The 19,901-nt window shown below is 31.5% G+C and overlaps 1 protein-coding gene across 1 annotated transcript; it reads left to right on the forward strand.

The window, feature by feature from the left end:
• The first annotated feature begins 5,350 nt into the window (after positions 1-5,350).
• LOC148597741 (uncharacterized) lies at positions 5,351-19,307 on the forward strand. The gene is made up of 4 exons (XM_088561059.1): positions 5,351-5,436; positions 11,152-11,242; positions 13,529-13,761; positions 16,531-19,307. Exons 1-4 carry the CDS (start codon positions 5,404-5,406, stop codon positions 17,899-17,901), a joined length of 1,728 nt encoding a protein of 575 aa, XP_088417185.1. The 5' UTR covers positions 5,351-5,403; the 3' UTR covers positions 17,902-19,307.
• The last annotated feature ends 594 nt before the right edge of the window (positions 19,308-19,901 follow it).

A 19,901-nucleotide genomic window follows, 5' to 3' on the forward strand; every position in this document is an offset into this window, starting at 1 on the left:
ATAGTTAGGTGATTCATGTTGTAGAAAAAAAACAATCAACCAAACAAAGCTTTTTCAGTCTTTATCCTATATATTTATATAACGACAATCATATCAGTATTCATATCTTTTTTTGAAAAAAAAATCTTGCATTTTTCTCCCACTAAAATCAACATAATGACACGAAATCAAGAATAATAACGTTTATAGTGCAATTTAATGTACATATATGTTTTTGTTTATCTCGGAAGTGTATTAAACAAATAAAACAAACATACTGGTTATGTGATCAATAACTTCTACACAAAAACGGTGAGTTTTTGAAATCCATGGATCATCCCTGTCTGATCTTTAGAAAGATTGCTACATAGATTGGATCTCATTCTCCTGTGTATTTTGTTGCGATGCTGTTAGTAAGAGATTAATCGTTAAAACAGGTGTAAAACGTTGGGACAGGCACAAAATTGGCCTTGATCACAACTCCCCCTTTAAAATCTGCAAATTTGTGTACTTTTACCAGAAAAAAAACCTTGATTCTAAAAACAGAAGTGCAGTTATAGATATAAAGACGGACATCTACGTGTAAAACAGGAAAACATGAAGGGCAATATCAAAACTACCGAACAGATCTAGACAGTAGTCAAAATGAAATCCGTACAAATATATGAAATATCAGAGCAAAAACCGGAAGTAAGAATACACCTCAATGGTCGTGACTTAGTACATTTAAAAATGAAAAGTTGGTTAACATGTCCTAACCAAATACTGGACAGACTTGTCTTAACACACTAATTTGAGTCACATTGTGTCAGTTTAAATGTATTCTAACATGTAGAAACCGAACACTTGTTTAAACGGAATAAGCTATACAGTCCGAAAGTGCTGTTGAACAGAAAAAAAAAATTGTTCGATTCGCTGCATCATGACTGTAGATCACCTCTGTTTCATGTGTTCATGTTTGGGTCATAATTTTGGATTATTACGTACTTGAATTTACCCACTGTTAACACTTCGGTATTTATCAATTCCGTTGTAAAAATTGTGCGCGGTTTTCGGTCAGTTGAGCACTCGCTGATTTTATCTAGGCAAATCAAAAGAATGTAATTCATGTGAAAACACCATACAGGGAAGACTGTCGCACCTAACAAAGAACAGAAGCTAGCGAAAATTGAGCGACGTTTTCAATATTCTGAATAAAAATTCAGTTGTTATTCAATGAATGAAATATTCCGTATGGCAATAAGAAAATATATATTTTAGCAAATTTTGTGAGATGCTTGTAATGCGATATGCTTGTCTGCAGGATCTCAAAAAGCTTTTCACACCTGCATCTAAAGGAAAAGAATGGACATTAGAATTTCACGATCACGATTTGATAGTAATAAACGACCTTAAATATCGAAAAATTACTTCAAGAATTCGGCATATGGATAACAGAATAAAACGTAATTCTATATTAAAAACAAATGAAACAAAATTGAATGCAAGACAGTACACACTTGAAAAACTAAAGCACTAGCAATATACAATTCATAAAAAAAGAAGTGACACTTAGTGCTCCGGGAGGGTACGAATAACCAGCTTCAAAAGTGAACACGTCACACAGCAATGCATTTCATTCTTGAAATATGATTAATATTTCCTACTTCCCATGGTATCATGATATGCATTATTGATTAAGAAATTTACTCCGCTCCAAAGAATGACAATGAAACTTCATGAGGAAGTAAACATCAAATTAAAGATTAATATATGGTATAAAGTAGAAAAATCTTAACTTAGTACTACTTAGCACACAAAATAGATTATATTTTCGTGTAAGTTTTTATAAGAATGAGGCAAAATGGAAATAATCAGAATATTAAAAAAATAGGTTGTGGACAGAGTTATCTGCCCTTTAAATGCTTATTTTCAGTGCGTTTGAATAAAATTATTACTCAATATACTAAAGTGATATGGTACAGCTTATTCTTTATTCTTGACTCTGATGGTGCAAATAGTCAAACTAAGCTTCTAAAATGGTTGGTTTTCCATACCATGTTTATCCACTGCCTGATTCTTATAGAGACTGATACTTAAACACATCATATAACATTACTTTATCGCAGAGTTAATCTGTGTATTACAAACCTTGCTCAGCAATTAATAAAAAAATTACCATTGCTGCATAGTGTATGTTTCGTTGATTCATATATCAATGTTTCAAATACGATTATTACTTAATGCAGTGTCTCTACATACAAACTGTGTTTTGCCTCATCAACCTCATGCCCGTTTTTCAGTTGTCCATAATCCTACTGCTCCATGCCTTATACCCCATGGAGGTACTATAAGTCGTCAGACGGAGGGTGATTGGGGGTTTAAAAAATAATAAGATATTGTTGAATTAAAGGCATCGATAAAAGTATACTTAATAGAGACACGTACGTCATTCTTAAAAACAGAAAAAACAGACTTTCTACGAAAACACAGACACAACATAGATGCTGAGATCAACTGTATTGTTAGAATGATCATTCGAGGCAAGTTATAACTCAATAAACTATATAAAGCTAAATACATATGCATGAAGTCATGCGATAACCAAATGATGATTTATGATTTTAACGTAAAAAGTCGACCTGCATCATGTATGACATTGTCAATGGGGAAAAACAAAACAAATATTTTTTTCAGAATATATGGCTTCTGCTTCAATCAAAATTCTTATCATGATGATTAATTTACGGCAAATCATTTCGACCATTCAGAATTCAGAAAGTTTTTTTCGTTGAAAATGAGTAATGTGATGAAATATGACGATTTGATTAGTATCGATATGACAAGAAAGATCAATAGCAATACTTCAAAAAGATCGACATTTGTTTATTACATAGTCATAATCAAAATTTCTTTGCACACCAAATAATTATCGGAGAGTAGTTTTCTCTCAAACTTTTATGAGATTATAAATGGAAATTTCAAAAAAAATCATTGATGGTCGTTCATTTGTTCGCCTAGGGATTCCAGTCAAACATAATATATGAATTATCCTCAAATTTGATTGGTGCAATTACCATCACAAATTTCTTACATCTAAACTTATCAGGCACATATTGACCATACCAATACCGATACCCACCGCAGTCAAATAACAAGTTATAATATGCATCACTCCTCTAGTTATTGATTATATACATAATGTTTAAATCAATCACAAGACATTGGTCGTACATCTCACAAATCTAGTATAATAGGTAATATAATATGGATGAATAAATTTTGGAATTACCGAGTTACAATCTAAACGTCAGAAAGGTCAAATTTTTGAAAGACCGAGATAACGACGTCTTTGTGTAATATTTCGGAATATGACTTTAAGTTCATGACGACAAATTAATGTTGTATCTTGTATCTAGTATCAGGTTATTAAGGGATCCAAGATTCTAGCGGAAATCAAAGGAATGTAATCCAGGGATAAAGAACAGACATGGAAAACAGACAAAGATAACTAGGAAAATACCATAAACATTGGTGCAGATAATTACATTTACACTTTTTTGTTTAGATATTATATAGTAAAACCTGTCTAAACCAATCGTTTTTTTGAAATTTGCCTGGTTAAGGCAGGGGTTCAGTTTGCCAACAAATTTCTAATAAAATGCCAAAAATGAGGTTTTCACAAAATTATCTGCCCTTGAAAAGTTCATTTTCAGTTCATTTCAATAAACGTATAACTGTATTTACCAAACTTGTGAAGGCATATCATATAATACGTCACAGTATACTACCTTTAGGATAAGAAATATATAAATTTAAATAAATATATGAATTGAAATAGATGTAAATTCATTTCAAAATAATTTGTTTCTGTTTTATTTCATGTAAAGTATAAAATATACTTTCTTTAGATTTAACATTCTATTTATGTTTCATGGAATGTTCCGATGTACTTAGTTAAGGTTCAGAATACATAACATGCATAATTATGAATGAACACTATTCGATACGAAATGATAAACTAAATACTGAATTAAAGGGAAATACTTTCTCCAAAAACTGTCATGTCTTATACTTATATAATAAGAAAAAAATGGAGTTGTCCTTCTTGAACCGATTTAATGCAAAATAGATATAGAATATGATTTTACATTAGGATAAGCGATTACAAAAGATAATACTTAATAGGTGAATGTTCTTTTATTTAACGTATCGTCTATAGGCGTTAAAGTGAAGCATTTCTAATAAAAACGTTTCTATATAAAATGCAAAAAGCATGTTATTTTACGAAGCAGGTGGCATTGTAGAAATCTAAAAAATCCACCATTTCACTCTTTGAAGTCTTCATTTGAAGTTTCCGGTATTTGATCACTGATATCTTTGGGAATATTTCCTTAGAATGTACCAAACAATTGAGTTTTAAAGCAAGGAAAAGATAAAAAAAAAATCTGCAATTATTTAATCTACATTTCAAAACATACCTTGCTATTTCTGTGACATGAAATTAAAAATGAATGCACGTTTTTTTTTATATTACAACCTTTACTGAAAGTCACATGAATGTCGGTCAGATGAACCCCTTTTGAACTTTTTTTCTGTTCAGATAGATGGTTTAGTTAGGTATGAAATACACTAAAATTGATATTAAGGGACTTTTAAATTCTCTATTCTAGGCAAGTTTTCTAGCTGTCTAGGTTCAGTATAAACAGGTGCTCGTTTAAGCAAGGTATGAGATTTATTTGAATTGATACATGTATTTCGAAACTGTAAAAGACTTTGTTATAGAGAGGTTTTTCGATTTTTCGAGGTTTTTTTAAAACAGTTTTCAGTGTATTCCTACTGCCATTTTTTTCTCAAACCCTAATGAATGTCAGTCTCGGTAAGATTCAGGTAAGGGTGAAATAGGGTATGAAAAACCCCACCATTTTGAAACTGTAATTTAGTTATTTGCACCATCAGAATCAAGGAATAAAACAAGGTTTTCAATATCAATTTGGTAAATTGAGTTATAATTGTAGTGAAATGCAATGCAATTAGACATCCCAAAGCCAGATAATGAAGTCAAAACCTTATTTTCCAACATTATATTGAAAACAATTCTGAACAAGTCCAATCATGCAGCGATCAAGAAATAATCTAGAAACCATCCTTGAGTGAAATCGTATAGTCAGATCGGTGATATTTTTACATGCATACATGATTGTCTCATCTATGCATGATTCTAACAAATACTTACACTTAAGCTACCATTTATAATATACAAATACCAAATCACATGTACTTTTTGTTTGGCATTTATTAAGCTAATTGCATTTGATTTGTTAAAATGTTACAGTCCTCTAATACTAATGTAAAAAATATATAAAAAGGTTAAATCGGAGTTAGAACGATTGGACATTATGGTAAGACAAATTTTGATTTTCTCATTTCCTAAGTTTTATTATCATGTTTGTTTGTCTGAAGAAATTGGACATTATGGTAAGACAAATTTTGATTTTCTCATTTCCTAAGTGTTATTATCATGTTTGTTTGTCTGAAGAAATAACATATTAATTTGAACTCACTGTAGAAATTAAGTAATCAAACCCCATCTACATTTCCTGTAAAAATAAAACACTAATAATTCATAATTAACAGATCAAACCCAGTTCAGATCATTTCAAACGTTTATATTTCGGAAGAACCGATCTAATCTAATCTCCTTTTTCTGGAAGAAATAAAGCATAATTAGATTTGAAATACTTATATAAAAAACTTTAAGTTCAAACCCCATTTCCTTCACATACCTTACTGTGTTTCCTTAGTTACGACGTATCAAAATACTCATGTTACTTACTAATAAGCACTAATACATCACTTGAATGGTATAAACTTTCCATCTACAGCATACACCATCCTCCATTTCCCCAAATTCACATTCCTCATAGGAAATTCCTCTTTCACCACAGAAAAATCACTACCCTCATCATAGAAACCCAACTGCATTTGCCGTATCATATTTATTTATCAACTTAAATTACATATTCATTGATAATCTGTCTTTTGAAGTTTTGGTTTAATAAAATTATATATATTCCCTGTCCTAAGTTAAAACTACCGTAGGGAAAGTGAGGAATAGTGGATACGCCAACTAGGTACTGCAATACCTTATGGGTGCAATGACGGAATCAAAAGTAGAGAAAACCTTTCAAGCAAATAAAACAATAACATAAATATGATGAATTTATTTGAAAAAAAATCGGATAAGACGGATAAGGAGTGAACGACGCTCCATTACTTGGTATTATAACTAAAGTTTTTATGGATGCCGTCGAGGACCACGCAAGAAAATGGATAAAACAAAAACATGAAGACATTACCTCTCTGTTAAAGTGGGTAAAGGCGGGGAGGTCTTTAATTTCAAAACGCATAAAATAGTAATCAAGGGAACCAAGCTTATAGGGTAATCAAAAGAATGTAATCCAGGGACAAAGACCCGACATATCGACGACATATTTGTCCAGTGTGGTGGACGCGTTCTTTCGGAAACAAATTGTGCTCCTCTGCTTGCTGAGCTATTCTTTTAATCTGATACGGTTAACTTTATAGCTGATATAATTCAAAAGAAAGAAATTCGTTTAGCTAAATCTTTTAATCCCAGTTCCGCTGTAGAGATATTATTGTTAAACAGTCCTTTTTCGGGGGTTTGATGCATCGCATCTATCACCAAAGAATTTGAGATAAAAAGATACTACAGACACTGACGTCAGTCTCGTTTCGTGACCTTCACTTAGAGATCGACGGTAAAGGAAAGTTATTGACTGAACTATACGACAAATGCGATGACCTTTCATTCCGTATTGTCACATGTCATCTGTGACAACATCCCTTCAACTCATGCGTATGGAGTTTTTATATCACAACTCATACTTTATGCCAGAGCTTAGTGTAACTCCGCATACTCTTTTGTATCGCGCTAGACTTCTTACAATTAGGCTTCTGGAACAGGGTTATGTTGCTACAAAATTGAGTCATGACTACAGATGTTTTATGGTCGTCATCATCAGTTCGTGGATCATTACCGTGTATCCATCTGCAGAATGAAAACTAATTTATTCAACGTGTTTTCCGTTCTTCTTTCGTCTCCCCGGACTTGAATTTTTATAAGCAACTTGGCGGGTGTTTGTAGAAAAGCAGAGGACGCTTACCCTACCGGCGCGCCTTGTCCATGCTCCCAGTTATTAGTGGTGTCCGTGTTGCTCATTTACTTTTGTTACTTTGTATGTATTATTTTGGTTATTTTAAGTTTTTGTTGTGTTTGTCTTTTTTCTATGTGTGGTCTTCGTCCCTGGGTTACATTCTTCTGATTTTCATAAGACTCTTGGTTCATTTGATTACCTTTTCATATTAATAAGTGTTTTAAAATCTAACATGATCTCTGTTAGATATTTTCAAAGATATTACTTTATGTTTAGCCGTTGCAAAAATACGCTTTGTAGTGTTTAATCTGAAGGATGACACACTTTTGACAAATGGTGGAAAGTGTCTTTTCTCTGCAATTCATTTCTACTTATTGGCGTTTTAACAGTACTTTTATTTAGAAAACTTCCCATACTATTGGAAATGGGGAGAAGGTGAATTGAGATGGGAATGGTGATAGTGTATGGGGGTGATGGGGATCTTGAATGGAGAATATGTGGAAATAAAGTTTTAAAATATTATATGAAATTTATTTGAAATTTTATTGAAAGTTATATTTGAATTTAAAGGGAAAAGGAACCCTTTTCAACATATGGGATATGTTGATAATCTTTACATGAAACAAGAATAATCTGAAGTTCATTTTTCTATATTGTTCTTAATTATATAAAGAAAGAGGATATTTGGCCCAAATTTGTAGTTACAGGGTAAAGCCATCTTTGCTATAAGACAATCTCCCTTACTGCTAAATTACCAGACGGCAGCACTATCTATGACGTAAATTGGCACTTTACATTATTATTATATGTAAACAGCCTTAAAAGTGGGAAGAATGTACATTTGGTCACAAATAAAAATGATGAAAGTGAATAAGGTTTAAAAAAATATTTTAAATGTAATTGACTTTTACATTTCGGTTGACTTTAATATACACAAGTTATTAGACGAACAAAAAGATCATATATTTTGTCTATACATTACTCAATCATGCAGAATAATCAAGGGAACCAAGATTATGGCGATAATCAATAGAATGTAATCCAGGGACAAAAACCAGACATGGAAAACAGACAAACACAACAAAGAATATAAAGTAACTAAAAGCATACATAGAAAGTAACAAAAGTAAATGAGTAACTCAGACTCCACTAAAGACTAGGAGCATGGATCAGGTGCACCGGTAGGGTAAGCATCCACTGATTTTCTAGAAACATCCGCCGAGTTGCTTATAATGAGTCGAGTCCGGGGTAGACGAAAGAGGAAAGGAAAACTATGACACGTTGAATAAATCAGTTTTCATGGCGCAGATGGATACATCGTAACGATTCACGATTTGACGGCCATAAAACTTTTGTATTGACGACTTCAATCTTGTAGCAACATAACCCTGTTCCAGAAGCCTATATGTTAGACTTCTAGCGCGAAGGGATGTTGCAAAATATATAAATGTTTATTTTAATTTTAGAGACAATTCCATTGAATTGAAAAGAAAATCAAGTTATTTGAAAAAAAAAAAAAGATTTTTGAAAGACTTTTTAACAAATTAAAGAAGTTAATATTCTTGAATTTTAAATTTTAGCGCTAAACAAACATAAGAAACAATTGTTTTTCCCGTAATCTGTATTTGTGCTATAAAAAAGCTATAAAAGAGTAGTTTAATTTAATTCTACTATTTGCCTAAAGGCCTGCTGTGCTGTTTCAAATATTTTCAATCATCCGTTTTATTTTTGTACCCTTTCTTGATGTTTGTTCAAAACCATATCAGATTTTAATATTTTGATCCTACATTTGTTTTGAATTATATTTTCTACTTCACTGAAATTTTGTTTCACGTGATGTACCAGGAACATACTAGTGCCTTAGATATGTCATAATAATGATGCGTGCTGAGATGTCAGTCTTATTTGGTTTATGTTTATCAGTTAATTAAGACTTATTTTTGAGGCTTTGAAATTAATGAAACACATTTTTATGTATGTTTACCTAGATGCTATTACATTAGAGTGAAACACTTTTGTGGAAATTTAAAGATTATTCCCAGGATAAAGTCAACTCAGGAAAAAAAGACACAGCGTGGAACACGAAATAACCAAAATAGTACGTACAAGGAAACAAAAGAAAAAATATGACCAAACCGTACTCAATTAAAACCGGAAATCGAAACAGATTTAACGGTTATATAAGCGTTCTTGGTGCCTTATAGAACCACCCACCGGGTCGCTCATAAAAAGTCAAGATCGTGGTAGACCAAAGTGAAAAGGAACACGATGACACGGTGAACAAATCGGTCATAAAACACCATTTGGTATAGAATAACCCTTTTTTAATTTCAACCACATCTAAACGGTAATTACTTGCATCTTCTCATTCTTTGGTTAATATTTTTGATTATTGTACATTGCATTTACTACATTTGTTTAAAGTTACGTTCCTATGTTGCAACTATATGAAGGGGAGAAGTACTTTGAACATGTTGAATGACTTTCAAATATATTGTGACAATCAGGACGATATCGTCATGGAAACAAAAATGGATATTGTGAGACGCAATGCATACCCGAGCTTATATGCTTTCAATATGTCTGGAGTTATCTCTCTTTATACATTATCTTCAAAGTTGGTTTCATTTTGAAATGACTGGTTTTTAATGGTAAAGTAATATTTGATTAGAGCTGATTCCTGTTTTCTGAAGGCAAAATATGTTGCTTTCATTGCTTTATATGTTAAAAAAGAAATTTTCAATGTTTGACTGTGAATTTCCGGGACAAATTATACCGTAAGTTGCATACCACTGCAAAGCTCGGAAAATAAGGCTTTCAAAGTCATTAATGGAGGAAAATTACTCACACATGTAAACAATATTCGTACACTTTTGTAGCAAATTACAATATGATTTTAAAGTACACATTCTCATCTTTATTTTGACTACTTTTAATCAGAATACAGACAAATAATACACTTACAATGCATAGGTTTAGGTTCAGTGTGTTTTTGGTACTACATAGTGGGAGGGGGTGGCCATTTGACTGGGAAGTGGTTATTGAGACCCCAGAGGTAAAATAAAAAGAAATAGCCATGTAAACAAGCAAATTTAGCCTTATAAAAGGACAAAAGACAGCGGACTAGAAACATATATAACATAGCAAACAATCATAAAAATGTATACGCAGAAAAATAAGGAAAAACACTCATCATTAACAACTTCTATGTTTGTGGTACGAATAGCTTCTGTTTCTTGAAAGACCCCATCAGCATGGTCATGCTGTACAAAGATAAGTATAATTGAAAGTGAACGGTTAATTGGAATGATCGTTTTGATTAATCTGAGGACCGGAATTTAATAATTTGAATACAAAACCTAAGCTATAAACCCAAAAAGGCCACAAATAGTGTATAGTCATTAATTTCAGTCGGTTTGTGTTAGGAGAAAATTCCATCGAATCATTGTCATTTACAGGGTTGTCTCTTTACCTTTTGAATGATATAATTATTTCTTTATAATTTGTATCTCTTATGAATATAATTTATATGATAAGCCATATATTAATTCCTGTAAACTTTAACATTTTAGACAAAATGTAAAACATATTTCAAAAAAAATATGTTAGCTTTCCAAACATGAATTTCATACAGCATGATTCTACGTTTGAGTGCTACTTTAATAACAATAATCCTTTCTATGTCCAGATTTGTACTTTTTGTGAAAAAAAAACATACAACTCCCACTTAAATCAACCAAACTCATACTGCATCGATCAATGTATTTCTTGACAAAATGCAATAAAAAACACAATTTATATATTTTCATCTCAAAATGTCAAAAAACGAAATGGAAAACAAAGACTGTTTATGTGATCAGTAACTTTTTTCTGAACATGAAATAAAACTGATTTAGGTTGATTTTTGACATGCATAAATCAAATTCTCTCTGATTTTTTGAAAGACTGATACTCAATTAAATTAATGAGCTTGTTTATCATCATTAAAATATTTATTTTTTTCTTTTCATTTTAGAATTGGTTATTCGTATTCGCTGTCATATTTCACACTGAAAGAACAATGGGAAATTGTGTCAATGAAGTGCGAAACATAAGAATAATCGAAGGTAATACATATGGGATTTTTTTTCAATATGTAACGAAGAACTCAGTCGATGGTGCCTTACGTATCGATGTATCTGATCCATGCTCCCAGTTTTTAGGTGCTCATTTCCTTTGTTTCTTTGTATGCGTTATTTGTGTTATTTCCTCTTCTTTGGTGTTTGTATCTGTTTTCTCCAGTCTTTATCCCTGGACTATAACATTCTTGGTTCTCTTTATTACTTTGTCTTTCATCTTCAAAATATATATCAAAGAAATAATATACATGCCAAGTAAACTGTCAAACAGATATACAGGATATTTTACATATTCCATTGAAGATACATATTTTTTGTTGTACTTGTAATAGCACTGGGACAGTGGGGCATTAAGAATCCACTTTATATCTTCTAACCAGCTTACATTATAACCAAATTTTTCATTGGTTGAAAAAAAATCCACGTGCGATTGTTACGTAATAGACGTTTTTGGCATTATTAAATGTGTGCATTCATTAATCTCTGCAGTGTAAATAACTTCTGAATGGAGTATTCATAATGGTTAAAAAAAACAAACAAAACAAAACAAAAACAAAAACAAAAACAACAAAAAACAAAAACAAAAACAAAAAAAAAACAAAACAAAAATAAAAAAAGGATGCTTATGAACTTGAATACAGATCAGTCAATAATCTAGGAGTTCAGCCTCATAAATACTTATGTATCTCGACGACAAATTTCTAAGTGGTACTTTACTTGCCTCTGTATTTCAACGAAATCGAAATAAATAGCTGTAAACGATTTTTCAGGATGCTACCTAACACACTGGAAGCATCATAAATTTATAAAACGTGGATTCAATCAAAGTAGGGGGATGAGGGGACAGGCTCATATTTGTACATTGTTGTTTTATTTTCAAATAAAATTTGGGGCGGACATTATCCGAGGATTGTTTTAGAAAAAAAAGTTTTATTTACAGAATATCACTTTATCACATTTTACCTTTCAAAACAATGGACTAAACTTTAATACATGATTGCACTGTTGAAAACATGCACATGCACAAATTGCGCAAAAAAACAATTCAATATTTACGTTCATAAGGGTCTTTATGGCCATATAGAAAAAATGGGAATAATACGTAATTCAAAGAATCATTAGAATTAAACATGTTTTGTCATAGTTTTTTGACGTATAAAATTCAGTGGTGCACACACAAACTTAACTTCGGAGTGTCAATATAAAAAAACAAATAACTAGAATGTGTTTGTCAAGTTATTATAACTGATATTTTAAGTTAGACTCATTTTTTTTATGATATTAGAAACAGTAATCGATACAATTTATTCTTTGTAATGACTGATTAATACAGATTTCACCGTCTTGTCGAGCGAACTTGTATTAGACTACTAGTGCAGTTCAATTACTTTAGGCTTCTGTTATATCTGTCTAATCGAAACCGCTTTTGGACGAATTTCTTTGGTTTAAACAGGTGTCTGTTAGATTAGGTTCAAAACACATTTCAATGTGTAGGAATGAAATCAAAAAGTAATTTTTATATTGTAGACATATGTTTGGATTATTCAGAGTTCGATTTAGAAAGGCTTCACAATACTGATTAATGCGAAAATATTTTCACTGAACTTGGAGTATGCAAACATTGAAATTTAATAAAACTGGGGTAAAATATTCTCAATATTTCGCCGACCATTTCGGTAGGTCCTTCAAATTTTGGCAGTTTTCTATTTTATATACATATAATATACAATTGTTTGAAACCAATTATTTCCTACATGTATTGATTCCTGAATTTGTTTTAATGCAAAAGGGACACTGATTTTGACACAGAATACGAAATTACAACGATATTCCGTAAAATGATCTACCGTAGGAGCTATTTTTATCATCCCATCATAATACAGAACCATTGCACGACGAACGTTGCAAAATACACGAAGAACGAAGTACGAAGTGTGCACATACGAATCCAATGCTGCACGATACACGATCCCACAAAACACACGCTCGAAGGACGCGATACACGCACACGAAGCACGCTAAAATGGGATTGTTACACGTTTCATGAGGTGTACTTAAAAGCAGAGGACGCTTACCCTACCGGTGCACCTGGTCCATGCTCCCAGTTTTTAGTGGAGTCCGAGTTGCTCATTTACATTTGTTACTTTGTATGTATGATTTTAGTTACTTTATGTTCTTTGTTGTGTGTGTCTGTTTTCCATGTCTGGTCTTTGTCCCGGGATTATATTCTTTTGATTACCGCTATAACCTTGGTTCCCTTGATTACTCTTTCAGATAGGTATTTGGAAGTGCTCAGTTACAGAAAAGTCATCGATGGAAGAGAATCTTTATTTTTATGTGGATCATTTAGTCAAAAGAATGTAATATGGATGGAAAAAAGTGGACTTCCTGATTCTTTCTCATTTTTTGATGCATTTTCTGGTTACAAACTGAGTAGGAAGGAAACAGTAATACAGATTAGGAACAAAACGACCCTTGAGACATTTCCTCCTTATATTCGTAAAAAGGTAAGAAACTTATCAATACAAATATGATGCTGAAAGATGTTCGGTGCCCATGTTCATGCATTTTTGTCAGATTTTCAGACTACTCTAGTTTATCTGCCTTACGACTAAAAACTTTTTTTTCATAATTTCATTAAACATAGGTATGTTTATTTTAGATAATTTGTAATGAACTTGTTGTTATTTTGTCAGGGTTTTTGATATTTAAACCGACTAAGACAACAGCAATGGGAAACCCAGAGAATTAAATGCTCATATCTAAGAAAAGAATACACTGACCTAGCATGTTTTTCTATTTATATACTAATCTTAAAACATTTCGAAACATTTTGAAATCCTTTGTGCCTAGCGAACACTCTTAATGAAATATGTGTTTTTCATGTTTATACCCATAGAAAGAAGGTTCAAAGGGAGTTACTACGACCCATCCTCCTTGGAAGCAAATACGTGATAAATACCTTTAAAACGAGCTTAAATTGTTTAAGTCCTAATATGCATCCTTCGAACCCCCTTTCTAAAAAGATTCAAGCCACGAGTCTGTTGCTACAGGCACGACGACGAAAGCGTGTTGTTTTTTTTTAATTTTCATTATAATATTACTTTTTTACACGCAATATAAGAATCGTCTATTTATATCAAAGCATTACTTGTTCTAAGAAAAATGCAAACAATTAGATATATTTACGTTTCTCGATTTATTGAATATCCAATTTACTCAAGTATCACTCTAGCTGAGAAAGATATCCAAGATGTGATAAATGGTTGGGAAATATAAATATGTATATGTCTTTTAATATTTATTTAAGATGTTATAGTTTTAATATATAAACATGTGTCTTTCCATAGAAAATGCAAATTATATAAAATATATTGTGGAATTCAAAGTGATGTGAGATAACTAAGATAAAAGACACTAAATTTTAAATGAAAATAGAAAGTTTCAGATGTGAATTTAATCTCCGAAATCTAGGCAGATTGAGTGAATAATTATAAGTTTTAATATAGACCCATAAAGTAATTTAATAAAAACAATGTAGCCGTTGTTTTTTTTTTGTATGTATTACATATTACAGCTTCTTAAAAAAACAAACAGATTTGTAAAAGGCAAGTCGCACACGATGATTTTCAAATTGTAGTTAAATTGGCCAATATAAATCAGATGTACCACTTGCTAGTTATGATATGTCCAATTAATGTATAGTGCTATTGCTGAAGACATCTATGAATTATCTCCCTTTGAAATATTTTTTCTCTAGAGCATTATTTACAAAAATATTTAAATAGAGCAGAAAGTGAATAACATCTGGTATAACATTACAAACTTAAACAAATCCAGAAATAAATAGTATGTGTTTTTGAAAGGGTTTCTATTTCAATACAAAATGAGTTCAAATAATATTCACAAAACACTGTTCTAATTAAACCTGGAGGATACTTCAATTTTCTTAAAAGAAATTTATAAATGCATTCAAAAACACACTGTTTTTGGACTCAGGAATGACATCATATACATGTCCAAACAAATTTTGAATTTTCTATGACATGGCACTTAACACTTTCAACATGTATAATATATACACATACTGTTACGGGCTTTAGCTTTTAGGATTCGCATTGTGTTTATTTAAACCTATTAGTCCGTTTTTGACCGTTATTTCTATTATAAGTAGGGTTATTGCCTCTTTAATACATAATTTCATTGAACACACCTTAAAAATGTTATTTGAGAAGTTTATATGAACTCCTTTCTATTCCGTCTGAGGTTTTCATAATTAAAAATTACTTGGGCAAAACCTATTGAAACTCTAGAGAAATTATTTTCTCGTTCACATTTATACACATGTACCACAAAAATAAACATATTTGTTTTTACTTATATTGTTCAAACAAGAAAATCTTATATATTGCCAATTCAGAAATGATCTACATGTGTGGTAAAAAGTTACTTCTCTTCAATAGCCGTAATATTAAGCACCTGTCCACAAAAAATTCAGACACTGCATATGGTAAAGTGATCTATGGTGTAGAAGTACCCACCAAACAAATGATGCTATTTTATGTCTACATATGCTCTACACATATTCACATAACGATAATTATTTCTGCATTTAGATCTGCACATTTTAGAAAACCATACATTTATCTCCCATAAAAATCAACAAATCGAAACCAAATCAAGAACGATATCTCTTAAAAACCAATGTCAAGTACAATCTATATAATTTTTATCCCAAAAGCGTGCATGAATCACTTTTTTCTGATTTTTATGAAGAGTACTCAATGGAATCAAGGTTATAGCGGTAATCAAAAGAATGTAATCCAGGGACAAAGACCAGACATGGAAAACAGATCTACACAACAAAGAACATAGAGTAACTAAAATTATACATACAAAGTAACAAAAGACTGCTACTTAGGTACATGTATGCAAGAAAAACGTATTATGCAACTATCAATTTAGACGATACTGTAGTGATATCATAAAAAGCACGTAATATACAAAATGTGTATGTGATTATCGAACTCTAATGGAAAATAGTGTTGGAATAAAAGGAAAAAGAAAACTTGCTGGTGGTATATGGTGTAAATGGGAAAATTATACCATGCCAAATCTGTATCATTCTTTCGAACATAGATATCCCGAGATGATATCGAGACAAAAACAAAATATTTATTTATTTGAAGTTATATTGACACAAAAAAAGATATTGAACAATGCCCAGAAATGAAACGTATCGTCATACATATCAATGTTAGCTTTTTTTTTTATAGATGATCGAAATAGAGTGTAAGAGAGTATCCGAACAGCTTATACAAATATATAGTTCAACAAACAATGTGTCGCAACCTCAAAGGCATACAAAATTGAAAGGAGAGATCAACACAGAGGTAGAGATGTTCCAGTGCTACGAGTATCTGAATTCAACAGTACTACTTGGGTTATGCTACCTTAAAGAAATCAATAAGTATGTGAACTATTATAAATGCATGGTAGATAGAAGTAGTTTCAATGTGACTGACGTATCGCACATCAGATATCAGCAAAACAGTACAATCATCGAAATGAATAAAACATTAATTTGTCGAAATAACTCGGATTCTGAAATCCTAGACTTTCTAAAATGTATCATGGCACCGTTTAAATTTCTTAAAATTTTTTTTATTTTTATTATGATTTTGTCGATTGTCTCGCTCTTTTTTCTACTTGTATTATATGCTTGTTTTAAGCAACTGAGAAATGTTCCTGGACTTAACAACATGATTTTCGCATCGTTTCAAATCTTAAAGTACATATGCATCATTATGCATATCAGTAAATCGATAGAGCCAAAAAGTATTGGTTGTCCTTTCTTAGGTATGTTCATTCATTATATCATGATATCTAATGTACTTTGGGCGACCGTATGTATTGGGCATATATTCAGACTTTTGTGGCTTTTCAAACCAAACACAGGTCGATACATATGTCGTCGCAGCGTGATAGGCTATTTCATTGCTCATCAAACTACTGTTTTTGCATGTATGTTATCAACACAATTGTCAACAAGTTATGATGGTATTCATGGTGGTGAGATCTCTATCAATGCAAATGATACAAATAATTCCAATTCTGATTTTAAGATCAAAGTAATCGAGCAGAACACTTACATTTTTGGCTATGGCGGAGACTTTTGTTTTCTTAAAAACCAAGACATAATTGAAATAACTTTTAAGCCATTGATGATGGCTATTTCTACAACCAATGTCATACTTGTTTTCTTGGTGTGGATCAGAACATGGTGGAATCCAATACTACAAACCAATACTTCTACAAACAGACGAATGGCAATATTCTACTCTATCGTGATAGTTGTACAGTTTTTTCGCTTTTTGATACAATACATTTATTTTGCAGTGAGTAATGAGACATTCTTGCCTATTGACGTGCTAATCAGGTTTCTAGATTCTTCCTATGGTATTGTGTTTCTCTGTGTTCCTGTCTTTTCTCGACAGGTCCGATGGCTTAAGGCGTACTGGCGGTTAACTCATAAATCACAAAAAGTTGATCCAATATCAAATGATCAAGAAATGGAATTGCTCGATTTGCAATATCGCGAAAGAAATCAACTTCAGAACAACAAAATCTCTTCAGTATCGTACTAGAAGAAACAGTTGCTAAGATGTATTTTTCATTCAAAAAGATAGGAATTTTGGTGAATCTGATATGTTCAGCACTTGAAGGGTATAAACTTCCAGTTTATCCTATCTCCCATTCTTTATTATCCAAATCCTCATTCCCCATAGAAAAAAAAAATATTGCATTTTTTATCACACATTTACATTATTAAATTTAATCACAATTGTTTTCAATTCCTTAAAATTTAGATTTTAAATAAAATTCAAGGTATTTATTTTATGTGTAAAAAATGATTTCTCTATCCTGCCCGTTCAAATCCCTATAACCAATACACCATCCCTATTCCCAATTTATCATATAATTAAAAGATAACTCAATATTCCTTATTACTTATTTTTGTTAATTTATTGATTTTAAAATTACAATGCTCATAAAAGTCTGTGGTAGACGAAAGAGGTAAGGAAAACAAAACAGTTTTGCTCAAATATAATTATAGTTTGTTTTTGAAAAATCCGAAACCGTGCAAGAACAATACACTTTCGCTTAAAGTTCATACATATACATTTAAATGTATTTTGAACCTTGACAAACCAAGTACCTCTCTAAACCGAACAAAGATCATCGTGGGTTATTTCATGGAACAAACAATATATGTCTATATTGTACGTGTATGACGTCAATGTGACGTAATTCTGTTTTAAGACCTTGATATACATTGATAAAAACGTACAGCGTTGCATTTTGTAGTAAGGTTTTTTAAGACCCATGATTGACTTGAGTTGAAAATTGTATTCCTAGTGGGGTTGTTGTATTTTTACCTACTTATCGCGTGTTACGTGTCATTTTTATTTTATATGCATTACAATACACCTCCTACTAGGTGCAATTGGTGTATTATTATGTAATGAATTCTAATGTTGTTCTCATGTATGTCATATTTCGGTTTTAAGAGGCATTCCATTACACCTCCTGCTCGGGCCAAAAGAACAAATAATTGTAAATGGCAAAAAGCTGCTTTGTCCGTCTGTCTTACTTGCCTTTGTTGCTATAAATATTCATTTACATAATATAATACAACTGTTTGCTTGAATCACTTGCTAGTCTAAATATCCATCTTTTTATTAACATGTATCTATTTTATGTACAGTGTTATAAAAATTGTTTTTCTTACCATCCGCATTATTTGTCTTGTCGATTCTTGGCCTATGTGGAGAAAGCCAACATTTTTACTCATATTATTGATTGAAATTTTCAAAGTTTAATATATGAGATTGTTTAACCCCTTTCTTGACCAAGCTTATATTATATTGTCAGATGCATATACGGAATTTAAATGTTGTTTGTTTTATATTTTTACATGTTTTTTTTTGTTGTTTTTTGTTGTTTTTTTGTTTGTTTTCGTTTTACGATTTCATTAAAATATTGCAAATGTTTATCTGTTAGTATTTGTATGCCTTTGGTTAGTTGAAGAATGTTGGTGATTTTATTTGTGATAGTCTATGTTTGCATTCGTTTAGTTGAAGAAAGTTGGCAGTTCTATTTGTGTTATTCGGTTATTTGGTTGAAGGAGATTGGCAAATGTGCATAATGATATGTGTTACCCATTCCTATCAATCTTGTTGAACCCTATAACATATACGACAAAAATATCTTCATTTCTTCCTTGCTATTTGATTTTTCAAATAAAAATTGCTTTCTTTGTGTCCAATAAAAAGGTTTTGCAATCCTATTACAACAAATATTATCTACCAATTACATTTTCAATTGAAGGACAGTTGCTACAGTCCCTGTATGGGATAAACTTCCCACTTTCCCCATACCCCATTGCCCTATCCCCAATTGCCCCGTCCCCCATGGCCCAATACCGTATTCACTATTGCCCCATTCCCCATAGCTCCATCCCCTTTTGTATCGACTTATTTCCCGTTGTCCAATGCCTTTCCTATTCCGAAAAGAAAAAGTAAAGTAAATGTTTTCTTAAACACATATAATGCATTAGGATGTAGAAAGTTTTGTGCTATCAATA

Source organism: Perna viridis, chromosome 14, assembly GCF_037379345.1.
Source record: "Perna viridis isolate PV_CMFRI_1.1 ecotype Kerala chromosome 14, ASM3737934v1, whole genome shotgun sequence".
Taxonomy (NCBI): domain Eukaryota; kingdom Metazoa; phylum Mollusca; class Bivalvia; order Mytilida; family Mytilidae; genus Perna; species Perna viridis.

Bases quoted from the DNA above. Each gene is read 5' to 3' on its own strand.
- LOC148597741 (XM_088561059.1), top strand. From the start codon at position 5,404: ATGTTTGTTTGTCTGAAGAAATTGGACATTATG. The intron at 11,243-13,528 runs GTAATACATATG...TTACTCTTTCAG, and splicing joins AAACATAAGAATAATCGAAG to ATAGGTATTTGGAAGTGCTC. The intron at 13,762-16,530 runs GTAAGAAACTTA...TTTTTTTTATAG, and splicing joins CTCCTTATATTCGTAAAAAG to ATGATCGAAATAGAGTGTAA.